Raw genomic sequence first — 13,223 nt, 5'->3', positions numbered from 1 at the left:
TTTTTGGCTTGAGAAGATGGACTATCTTACAATGGCCAGGATAAAACCTAGTTAGCTACCAGTTGCCACACAGATCTTGATGAGAGTCGTGATTATTGTTTGAAAAATGCGTTTTTTTCAGAAGTACCAAAATAATTTTTTTTAAAGTAACACTCTCTTGCCAAACATTTGCACACAAATAGACACAAGACAGAAAGGATGAGCGAAGATCTCTCTGTGACTCCTTGGAGTAAAAATGTAGCAGGATCCACCCAGAGTTCTGCAGAATTTGCTTTCATTGCTGACATTTAAAAAGGCAATAAAATATTTCCGGCGACTAACTTCAAACTTTTGGAGGATAGAATGATTGTTTCTTTCTATGTTTTATTGATAATATCAAATGCATCAACCAAATTCAGAAAGTGTTTTTTCCCAGTAGTAGTTTTGTCTTACTCGTGCTTACATGTGACTTAAACATGCATATCAAATCCAGATTCACAAAGTATTTTCTGTGGGTAGTTTCCAGGAGTAGGATATGTTTACTCAAGGAACTATATGCAATCCTTCCTTCTGCAAATTAATCAAATCACAAACACCACAGCATAGAAAATGCTTCATGGCTATTCAGGTGTAACTCACATTTAAGCCTGGCATAAGGCACACCTATTTCATGAAAATGATTTCTGAATCAGGCCGAAGTTATTCTACAAACTAATGGTGCTTCAGAATGCAACAGAGATAAACCTTTGACAGCACAACAAGGAGAAGGTTTTTGAAGACTTGAGAAGCACTCAATTAATTTAATCAGATACTCACCTTACAGTTTTTCCACCAGTATTTCCTCTTCAATTTGGCAGCACTAGTTTCAAACTGGGATGCACCCGCCTGTAGCGCATCTGCTCGATCGTCCAATTCCGAGAGCTTCTGGTCCCGCTCCAGAACCTTATCCACGTTTACCCGCATGATGTCCACCACCTGAAAGAAAAACAGCAGTGGTTATGGGATCCTATAATCAAACCAGTTAGTTTCTAGCTTTTCTAATCTTTCTAGAGTTTGCCAGGATCTGCCTTCTAACCAATGTATTGTCTTGCGTACTAGGCAAACACTAGCATTACTAAGCTATCAGAGTAAGACTAATAGGAATTTTTTGCTAGAGATAGGTTCAGTAATATTTCAGTGGTGTGTCTAGAAGTGAATTTTAATTTGGGGGTTGCATACATTGGGCCACCCATATTTCTGGTGGGGCCGCCTACACTGGTATATATCCCTTGCTTAAAAGGGTTAAATCTGACTTTGTGTGTATACATATCTATGTAAGAGAGTCCAACACAAGTTATTTTTACCCAGAGGGCACAGATTTTAGTGGGTACATGAAAAGATGCAAAAGCTAGCAGCAAACCGTGTTACATATTCTTTCACCAATATCTGCTTAGTCACTTGCCAACAGACTTGGGCGCTCAACACAAGGTTATAATTTGCAATTGTAAGATTTATTTCCAGTTACATCTCAGTTCGGATGGATGACGCCTTTCAGCTGGAATGTCAGCTTTGTATATGTTCCAGCGGAAACGCGTCATCTATCTAAACTGAGATATACCCGGAAATAAATCCCATATTTGCAAATGATGCCCTTGCGGTAAGAGCCAAAGTGTGTTGGCAAGTGATAAGAAGAGTTGGTGAATGAAAACATATCTATATATGAGAAAGAATTTCAAGGTTGCCCCAAAGGAAAGGCCTCAAACAGGTAGGTGATTTTCCATCTTTTAATCATGAAGGCTGCAGTTGAAAGAGGCAGAACATGGCAACAATCACTTCAAACTGCCAGACGCGTTTCAAGTTGTCCTCTTAATCATTAGCAATAACCGCAACAGGAAACAGAGCTGTGTTACTTATACAAAAATACCGCGCAAGTGGGAGTGGTCTATTGCAGGCCTCATGGTATTTGTAGTTTCACACTTTCTTGCTACAGTGAGCCTGGCTTCGAGGTGCGGGAATAACAGTCAATTAAAACCACAGTGGGGTGCTGCACATATATATATATATATATATATATATATATATATATATATATATATATATATATATATATATATATATATATATATATATATATATATATATATATATATATATATATATATATATTCATTCAACCAGGAAGTGTTGACAGCCATCTTGGGATTCGGGATTGAAGCCAAGTCCCAGGAAAAAAGATTTTAAAAAAAAGGGTGCAGGGTAGGAATACCCTTACCCCCTATATATATGGTGGGTGGTCCCTGAAGGACCCTGCTGGGGGAAAAAAGCATTTTTCTTTTTTTCTTTTGCTGCAAATCCGTGGCAAAATTTTTAAAAAAGTGCATCCTCCCACACTTGCTTAAAAATAAGTCCCAAGGGCATTTTGTTAATTTAGAAGGGGGCACAGGGTGCCCCCTTCCTAGGGCTTATCAAAGCCCGAGGACTGCCACCTCCCTGAGGAACTCTTCTTTATGAATGCAGGCGGGCCCACTGGACCCACCCACAGCCCCGGGGAGCACCACCGCCCTTGGGCTGATTAAAACAAGATGGGGGTCTCCTGGACCCCCCTGCCCCAGGGACCACCACCTTCCTGGGGCACTTTTAAATAATTGGGCCTGCCTGCAGATTCTGAGACCACCACCTCCCCGGGGCCAATTGCAATTATGTGGTGGGGCCTAGAAGACCCCTCTGCCCGAGAGCTGCCACCTCCACGGGGCACACTGTATTTTTTAAGTAACCCAGGTGAGGCCGTAGGGCCTACCCCACTGCCTTGGTGACCTCCACCTTCCCAGGGCACACACGTTATTAAATAAAACAAGTGGGGGTATGGCCTCCCCCAGCCCTGGGGACTGCCACCTTCCTGGGTCACAGATACATTAATGCAGACAACCAGCCCCAGTGACCACCACCTCCCCGGGGCAAATGTGAACAAAGGAGGGGGACTGCACTCCTCCAGGAACCCTAGATGGCCCAGGGGACCACCACCTCTTCAGGGCCGGCTTCAGCAATGTGCCAGAGTGCCCACCTCCTTGAAATTGCAGTTTGCTATGCTCCCACCATGTCATAGCCAACAGTGTGCTTCATTTAGAAAGCAAGAGAATTTTGCTCTTGCTAGCTCAAATCGGAGCACACTTGGCTTTTAAAATTTGGCAGAAGCATGTCAGCAGGTCCGTGTCTGTAAAAGCAATGCCTGCTCCCACAGGAGGTGGGAGCAGGCATTTTTTTTAATGAAAAAAGATCAGTCCCCAGGGGATGGGGTCCCCAAGGCGCAAAACTGTCCAGGTAAGGGGGACCTCCCAGTCCCCTTCCTAATAAAGATAAAACATAAAACAAAAGTTGTCAACTCCTCAGAGGCCCTGCCCCTTTCTCCCCTACTCAGCAAATGCACCTCCTGGCACACTCCTGTGTGGGACTTGTTGGAGGTAACGGGAGGGGTAGTTGGCCCCAAAGGACCCTCAATAGCCAAGGAGACTTCATCCCTCTACTAGTAGTGCACCAGGAGGCGCATTTGCAGAGTGGTGGTGAAAGGAGGCGCGGCCCCCTTTTAGGTTTCAGCAATCCTACTGTGTGGTACTTACTGGAGGTAATAGGAGGGTTGGTTGGCTCCATGGATGTCCCACACAGAGGGATTTCTAAGTGGCCTTCGGAGGCCATGCCCCCTTTCATCACTACTATGCAAACACGGGTGGTGGTGCACTACTGGTTGGAGGATGAAGTCCACATTACTCCAGAAGGACCTTGATGGCCAAGAAGCCCTCATGTAAGTTCCACACAGCAGGATTCATGAGAGCTGGACAGAGGCCCAGCCCCCTTTCTCCACCAATCTGCAAACGTGACTACTAGTTTAAAAAAAACATAGAAATTCACTGAAAAAAAAGGTTACAGGGACATTATAGTTAGGAATTAGCATTTAAAAAAATCTTAGAAATTCACTGGAAAAAACAAAGGTTACAGGGATGTTATAGTTAGGAAATGGAATTTTAAAAAACCTTAGAAGTTCACTGAAAAAAACAAAGGTTACAGAGACATTATAGTTAAGCTCAGGTTTCACTCATAAAAAACAGAGAAATTCAACAGTTATAAACTCATGCCCACGCAATGCACTGCTTATGACCTCACATAATACATCACTCATGACATGGTCAGTGGCATCTCTGATGACATCCCAAATGACATTACTGAGGACATCATCTGGTGACTGTAAGTATTTTTTTAAATGTTGAGTGTTAAATTATATGTGATTTGCTCAGATCACAGGATGCTGAGTGTTCTTGAGGAAACTCAAGCTCGGTTCCCCAGGGCTGAGGTTGACCGCTATAGCTGTTGGGCCACATTTTCTCCTCCTCCCTCCCTTTGAAATCCTATGGCGCTAAATGCTTACCAGTCTCTGCTCTCAGGAGCCAAAATGAGACTGAAAAAAACATTGGAAATATCAAAAGTGTTATTTTTTTTTACAGACTACACATTATTAATGCGTGCCATGCTAGGTGTGTTTTGCACGGCAAATGTGCACGTATGACTGTTCAAATGTCTATATTCTAAGATAATGCGATCAGAATTATCAGGTTTCAGAACAGGAAAAATAGGATTAATTATTTGAGATACACAGGGTTCAATTCCTCCCTGGTACTCTAGTTGGGAAAGAATTTCCTTAACGGGTGCTTTAGTATCCCGTCTAAAAGGGTATTGTTGTTGGACTTGAGGTGTCGACCGTACAGGAATGACATGGAAAGTGGAATTCTTATCCTAACCTGTATGGTTACGATAAAGTGCGGGAGCCAATGCAAGGGCCTATTCTGATGCATAAGAGTGTTTGACTTCCCCCGCGATAAGATGTGAAAAGAAGGTAGAATCCCATCCTCCCCTTGGGGAGATGCATGAACAAAAAATTGGAGCCAATTGACCTCCACCAGAAGTATGTTGTAAGATATAGTTAAGTTGTCCCAAAATATTGCTTTAATGGCGCATTTAACTTCACCTTCAATTTGAAAATCTAAGTGATGTAGGCTCTTGGAGGGACTATGTGAGTGTCCGTAGTTTCAACCGTAATAAATGTTTCAGTTTATTTCACTACCAGAAATTGGTGGAGAGTACGGCGTACTATGGTGACTTCAGCGGTGGTGTCGAGGAGAGTCACCACCCAACTCCTGTTCAGGAGGAGGGTTCTCACTGTCTGTGGCACATTTAGCAGTTAAAGCTGAAACTTTATTTTTCTGAAAAATTGGGTTTTTATGGAGGAGACCTTGTCCTCCATCTTTATCTTTACTTTCCCTTTTTGGTTTCATGTACTCTTCTTGTCTGCAGTTAGATCACCCTGTGTCATACTATTCAAAAGATTCCTGAAAGGAACAAGGAGAACATGTATCAGGAGCCTGATACCTGTCTGGAGGCTTTATTGTAGTGTGATCGCAAAAACGGTATAATCTTTCAGAGGACTCTGGGGGTGGAGAATCTCCATGTTGTCTACCTTTCTGTTGATGTTTAGATTTATCCCATGGTTTCTTAGCAAACTCACTGACTGGTCTGGCATCCTTGTCAGAGCTACGCTTGCCAAGTGGTGGTACTGAAGCTCTGGTTCCCAAATTGTTGTGTCCTAAAGACGAATATACATTAGTAATGATAACCGGCTTCTCACGTTCAGGGTTGCTGGCATAAAGCCAAAGAAGCTGCTTCACCATTAACATTAGAAAGAGTAATTTCGGAGAAAACAGGAAAATTACCCTGGCCTGAGAGCTCCTGAGTAAGTCTGTAAGGGGGTCCGTCCATGCACTTTGCAGTGAGGCCCCCTCAAGTTTCGTTATGCCACTGCTCCAAATTGAGGGTCCGACCTGCCACAAGCTCATTCTGTATTTGCTTGAGGTCATTCAGTAGAATAGCCATCAATGGAGTGCCATGACAAAGTGTGTATACTGTGGCAGAAATAGTCCCCCAGGTGTTGCAGTCCGCTAGACTGGGAACCAGTCCAGTGTGTAAGCACATAGTACAAATTCTGTGCTTGTCTTGTGATCCTGTAAGGGGAAACACAGCTTCAAGTTGATTGATTTTTTGGGCAATCGAAAATGGCATTTCCTCAAGATTAGTGGGCCGTTTGCCCATAACTGAATGAACAATTACAGGACTTATTATAGGCGCTGCAGGCAACTGGGCTTGCATTTGCAGGCCAAGTCTAGCTGAACCAGCTAGTAATGTACGTGAAAGAAATTGAGTTCGACGTCAATATAGGACAACAAGAACAGTATACGAAGCATTGGTTTGTACTAGATTTAAATGAATTAAATCTGGATATGGTGTATGGATCAATGCCGGCCAAATGACCCATCATTATTGAAAGGATGCATTCAAACTGGCCCAGGTTCATGGGCAAGGACACCATTTAACCAAGTCTGGTGTTCACTAACTGTAAGAGGAATTTCAACAAGACCATAAGTGTATATGCTGCTGGTGCCTGGGATATAGTGTATTCATGAAAATTGTTAGAGTTAGCGTCCACAGCCGAAAATGTGACCCAGGAATAAAAAAACTTCAAAACAGAATGGAGTGTCCGCTTCTTCTACAAAAAATACAGGTGCTCCCGCATTAGGGACTCCATAATGTTGTAAATGGGCATATACTGCAGTTGGCCGCAATCACAACAGGTTGCGGCATACGTAATGTATAACATATTCAAAGTAGAGCACAAACAGGGTATAAAACCTTTTACTATTTAGGTTCGAAAAACCAACAGAACTAGCTGCTACATAAAAACTGCGGAGAAGCCCCAACACAACTGATGTCTCCGGTACAAAGGTGCAAGGGCATCGTAGAAAAGCACAGGCACTACTCAGGGTTCCCGCAAGTAAGTACCTGACCAAAACCTTGGCAGTGCCTCGTTGTAGAAATCTGCTCAGGAACAGAATTATGCTTGTGACCAAAGAATATCGGCATGTAGGGATTGAGTCATCACACTACCTCAGTCTGCGTTAGCCTAAGTTCGACTAGCTATAGTTCCTCACTTGCCCTCCTAACCTTTCCAGAGAAACAAGCGAGTTGGCACACCAGAACACACCATTCTCAATACTCTCAGGGATTGTGGTAACAGGACACACCCATTCGCTCTCACACATCACCTTTATCTGATCTAATCTGCCCAAGATATTTCTCTCAACAAATGTCATGGAGGTTGCTGTGCCTCTACTTCCATAATTCCAACTAAAAACCCAATGGTGACCTAGGAAGTTCATGATTTAAACAGTGGTCTCATATTCTAGAATTTTCCAGGGGACCGGAATATTTGAGAAGGGGTGGTAGCGGGTACACCAATGAGCATCAATAGTAGGGTTCTTAATTAGACGTCATGTCCATTGTGGTCCACCAGCCATTCAACGTATAATTGTCAATCACAACATACTCATTCACCTAGTTACTCACCAGCTCACTGGCCTAAACACTTGCTTACTTAACAACAGACTCAACTATTCACTCCATAGCTCACTGAATCAGACCAGTCTAATTCATTAGTTATTTCACTCATGCATATGCTCAACTTTCCCATCCCACATTTATCCACCACCTATCCCTTCATTTACTGAGAAGCCCATCCTAACATGCACTTAGTCAATTACTCACTCATTCATCCAGTTTGTTACATGATCTTCTACCTGCCCACTCAAAACCCCATTTATGCACCCATTCTTTCACTCACTCTCTTAGTTACCTATTCACGAGTCGCTAAATCACCAAGGACAAGCTGCCTGAAGGGTTTTAAGAATTGGAACACCCGTATTCAACAGAAATTGGCAGCCTTTGCGTTTTGCAAAAACCCAATTCACAACCTATGAAAATGACATTGTAATTCACAAAGGGCTTTGTAACTTGTAAAGTCCGCAAGGTGACTCCTTGCAAGTCGCATGTCCAAGGAAGTGGTAAGGCCCCCTTCCTTGAGACTCACAAGGAAAATCAACATTAATGAAGTGTGATCATTCCTAGAGTCGCAAACCGTTTAAATGTTATTGACTGGCAAGAGCAGCCCATTTGCAAAGTGAATGCTCTCATTGAAGGCTTCCATCACCATTCCAGACCTCATTGGTTTAGTCTCTGCACTGATCAAAGCCTTGAGGCTTCAGCCGTGGCCCGTGCAGGTAAGAGCGGTGAGGCGGCGGGGCCGGGTGGGGGGGTCGGAGATTTCGACAAACAGCGACGAGGGAAAATGAATCATGTATTTAATTTTCCCTCATTGTTGTTTGTCTAAATCCCCCCCATCCGGCCCCACCACTCTTACCTGCAAGAGCTGCGGCTGTGAGGCTTACCCCTCTAACTTGTTTTTGTGTACTTGAATCCAGTCAATATCCTATTGCTCAATATTTATGGCTGTTGCAATTTATCATACTCTAATGTTCTTGGCTTATTGTAAATGTCTCAAAATCTTAGTCTTATGTAATTTATCTGCCCTATTTAATGATCTATTCTTGTAGTAAAGCACTCTGGCACCTTTGAGTTAGTCCACGCTATAAAAAAAATGCATAAATATATACATAATATAAATCATGCAAGGGGCAGTGAGAGGGAGGCAGCAGCAGCAGTCAATGGATTGATGCATGCCCCTCCAAGGTCCATATACATTTTGCCATATTATTTGACATTACAGCCCCTATTCCTCTAAGAGAGTGAAATATGGCTCATTTGCAAATGCTAATGGGGACATGGAAGTCCACTGTCACTCGGGGGGCTCCCTTTCTTCATTCCCAGGGATTTGCACAGACAACCCTGCCTCATGTACAGTAATGAGGCAGGATATCCGTGTATTGCCTTTATCCCTTGGGCTACTTTGCGACATCCTGTCAATTGTTGATTAAGCTCATAATTCCGGTGGTTGTTCCTTATTAATAAGTTAATTAAAATGCACAGGTAACTTTTGCTTATTTTTTTGCAGGTTTATATAGCGCGAACTTGGCCCAAGGGCATTGGAACGCTTCACCGCAACACCAGATTGCGTTATACAAGGTCAGATTTGAGTGTTTTTTTGTTGTTGTTTTCTTAAGGCACAGGGAGAAAAGTGATTTGCCTAGAATCACAAGATGTTGAGCTGACGCTGGGGACTCGAACCAGGTTCTGCAGCTCCAAAGTCTGCACCTCTGGCCTGCCCTCCCGCGTTTGAAAGACACACAGCAGGTCACGCATTTGTGTACCTAGGTCAATGACAGATACACTGTGACCTTGAAATGAGGATGAAGCAGCGCTCTTTGCATAGACGGAGTTCAGTGAAAAGTGAAAATAGATGCCTGTCCTCTTATTTCAAATTAAAGATGCGGAGATTCTGGGCCAAATTATCAAGTAATTGCGATAATGATTGCAAAGCAGGCCTAGCGCGTTTTTGTCTATCTCTGAATTAAATCGCTGTGTTAGGGGCGTATTAGCAACGCTTTACTAACAGGCGATGTTCAAACCAGCGATAGACGGCGATAAACATCATTAGCGTGTGAAATCAAGCGATGATTTCACAGCGCTAATTAAAAACTTGTAAATATGGGAGTGTGGACTTTATCTGTCAATCCACCTCCCATTAAAAAGATAGCTAAGTCAGGAATTTACCTGACGTTAGATTCCTGCGATAACCCACCTCCCATTCAAAAGATAGCTAAGTCAGGAATTTCATCATCATTTCATTTCATCTGTCAATCCACCTCCCATTAAAAAGATAGCTAAGTCAGTGTAATATAGTTGACAGTCTAGTAGCTGGGGTGGGCTGAGGGGAAGAGGAGGGGTCAGTACAGGATGAGGACAGTTAGAGTAGGGACAGGAGACAGGCTGGATGCAACACAATAAAACTCCAGTATAATAAGAAATTGTGTCTGTGGTTATTTGTAGCAGGATGCTACAACTGGCGACGAGGGTGGGATAAGCAAAACCCACTAACCCACAGCACCTCGTGAAAACACCCTGTCCCAAGCAGCAGTCGAGATCGAGCTGGTGAAGACGACTGAGCTGCCACCGAAGAGGTCAACACCCAGTGACCCTGCCCCTCTGCAGACCGCGAGGGAACTGAGAAGAGTGGCCGAGAGGAGCGCTGAAACGCTCAGTGGCAAAAAAAAAAAGAGCCCTTCGCGCTTAAAACGCGGATCACGCCGGAAGCGTGCAGAGTGAGTGACCCTCGTGAAGACAGAATGCCCGTGATCGGAAAAAAACCTCACACCCGATGCGTGTGATTTGGCATGCCCCAACGAAACAGAAGTCGGGAGCCCACTCCGACTCTGCCAAGCCCCAAAGGTCGAAGGAAAGTGCCCTAGGGTGAAGGACATCGCCCCCACGAAGGTCTACTGCCCCCAAGAAGGTCTCCTGCCAAGCGCTGCTGAGCGCGGTGAAATTGGAGCCGAGTGAGCTCCGACGTCGGAAAACCTCACTCCGGATGCGTGGGTTTTGGCACGTCGCCGCCTAAGGACCCTGCAAAGTAAGGCGGGAGCCCATCCCAACCTCACCTGATTGTAGCAGTAACCAGAGGGACCCCAACCTGGAGTATGCTGACCCTGGAAGCAACTGCCGGTGAGTCCTGTGTGAAGAATCGGGTCGAGTGCAGAGAGAGAAAGTAGTGCCTGCAGACAACTACGGCGGCCATCTTTGAGTCAGGCAGGTTTTAAGGACATACCCTGTGTGGTCCATAGGCGGCCATCTTGAAGTCAGGCAACGTCAAGAAATCACCAAGCATTGGCAAAAGTGAACAAACAAGCACTGGCAAGAACAAAGAAACAAGCATTGGCAAAAGAAAGTCAACAAGCATTGATAACTGTAAGGAAACAAACAAGCATTGGCAAAGACCAAACAAACATTGGCAAAAGCAAGCAAGCATTGGTACATGCAAATAAACAAACATTGGTAGATGCAAATAAACAAGCATTGGTGAAAACCAAACAAACATTGGCAGAGACAAACAAGCAAGCATTGGTACATGCAAATAAACAAGCATTGGTGCATGCAAATAGACAAGCATTGGTACATGCAAGTCAACAAGCCTTGGCACGTGCAAATAAACAAGCACTGGTAAATGCAAATAGACAAGCATTGGTACATGCAAGTCAACAAGCCTTGGTATGTGCAAATAAACAAGCACTGGTAAATGCAAAGAAATAGGCATTGGTAAGGCAAATAAATAAGCGTGGATAACGGCGTGTGAACAACAATGAACAAGTCTTGGCAACCAAAACAGAACAAGCACGAGCAACCACAAGAGTGACTTAACAAACAAGCATTGACAAAAACAAATATCAGCACGGGTGGAAACGCGAACACTGAGAAACGCAAGCGAATGCGCAGTGGCGAATGTAACACGTGTCTGTAAAATAAAAGAAGCACAAGCGAACACAAGGACCAAGCAAAGACAAGTGCACAATGGTGCAAGCATAAGCAAATTCAAGAGACAGATAAAGACGACGCTGAGCACAAACTGAAGAGCGCCGAAGGGAGGAGTTGCTGGACAGAACCACACGAGGTTCAGAAGAGGGCAAGACTGCGAAAGAGAGTCCCAGGAACAAGCACAACACACACTGAAGTGACTGGAGGACTTGCGCTAATGCACAGGGAACGCCCGAACGAACAAAGATGTCAAACGTGCCCAGCATCACCACAGAAGAGTTGGTAAACACCTGCCACTAGCATGCAACTCGAACGAAAAGAAACCTTGTGTCTAGCACAGTGCAGCTGGGTGGTGGACACTTCAGAGCGCACGAAATCTAAGTGATTCACTGGCACATACTGTGATGACTGCAAAGATTATCAACGTCCCAGCACATGACCAGACCACAGGTTTCGACTAAAGAGGATCAGCTAAGAAGACGAGAAGACGAGTGAACAGCCTGTGCCCTGCAAATATAATCCATCAAAATCCTCCTCTCATGGCGGGGGAAGAAGTAGCACAACAGTTCAATCCCTGCATTGAAGTACCACCCCCAGGGGTGCAGACGGATACCTGGAGTCTGTGTCTCAAACGGAACCATTGGCTGGCAACATTGAGTGACTTCCTGGACGCCAACGGTGAACAAAGAGAGAGGAAATGTTTAATGCTGCTCCTCCATTTGGTGGGTCCCGAGGGCCGATGCCCAATCAAAACATCTTCCAAAGAAGACACAGAAATCTATAAAAGACTCCAAGAGAAGCTAGGTACCCGTCTCTCCGCACAAGCGGAAGTGGATCATGAGCGTATCGCTTTCAACACAGCTCGGCAGGAACCAGGTGAACCATTGCCAAGTTTCATCATTCGGTTGCAAAACCTTGTACAAGGCTGCCACTTTAACAACTTTACGAATGAAGACGCAGTTCGACTCCGGATAATTGAAGGCTGCGCAAACCCCAACACAAAGCTCAAGATCCTGCGAGGAAATTGGTCATTAGAAGAAATCATTAGGAAGGCTGAAATTGGAATACACGTCAAGGCAAAAGACAGATCAAAGAACCTGCCTCTGAAAGCAACATATCAAGATGCCTGGACGGATGAAACTCAGAAAATGCACAAAACAAAAAGGAGAGAGAGGGAAGGCAGACCAGTGAAAAGACAACGAGAGAGACAAAGTGATAAGGAGCACTCCGAGTCAATCAGTCAAAGGACAACCTCAAGGAGTTCTTCACCCTCAAGGTGTCATTCAATGTCTGACGAGGAGGGAGCGTCAAGTGGGACAGACCACACTCCTGGACAAGAAGGCAACCTGCACAACAAGAGAGTAAGGAAGACAAACCATAGAAGAAGAAATCAAAATGGTCAAAACTGGAAGTTGGCGCAGGAACATTCTTCGCCAAGTTGTTAAGATGAGTCTGAAGGAACATCATCCAGCAGGAGAACACATCACATCCACATCATGGGTATCCGAGCACCAAATAAGTGGGAAGAAGAAATAGGTCGCATAAGACGAACTGACCCTCCCCAACAACGAACAGGAAAAGACCAACGCATCAATGACACCGGGGACAACGAAGAAACTGAGAAGACGTCGTTGACATGTGAGAAAGGCAAAGATGGAAAATCTCAAGAGCAAACACAAAGAACAAGCACATGGTTGTTGAACAACTTCTCAAATGAAACAACGCCAAAGACAAGTCGACGAAGGCGCCCGGAGAAGCGTTTTAAAGACAACCCTGAGTCAACGAACAACGTGTCACGGCCCACTCATTTCAGACATCCATTACCCGATACACCCTCAAAGGAACGCTTCAAAAGGAGTATGGCCAGGAACTCCTCTGATTTAGAGAGCGCGTCCGTCCGATCCTGG

The 13,223-nt window shown here is 44.5% G+C and overlaps 1 protein-coding gene across 1 annotated transcript in view; it reads right to left on the bottom strand.

The window, feature by feature from the left end:
* LOC147683352 (vesicle-associated membrane protein 2-like) overlaps positions 1-13,223 on the bottom strand; it is a 302,743-nt gene that overhangs the window by 75,346 nt on the left and 214,174 nt on the right. Inside the window, exon 3 of the mRNA XM_086943781.1 lies at positions 796-954. Coding sequence (XP_086799907.1) covers positions 796-954 — 159 coding nt within the window. The remainder of the gene's footprint in view (positions 1-795; positions 955-13,223) is intronic.

Source organism: Lissotriton vulgaris, chromosome 11 (genome assembly GCF_964263255.1).
Source record: "Lissotriton vulgaris chromosome 11, aLisVul1.2, whole genome shotgun sequence".
Classification (NCBI taxonomy): domain Eukaryota; kingdom Metazoa; phylum Chordata; class Amphibia; order Caudata; family Salamandridae; genus Lissotriton; species Lissotriton vulgaris.
This window is presented reverse-complemented; position numbering and strand designations above follow the sequence as displayed.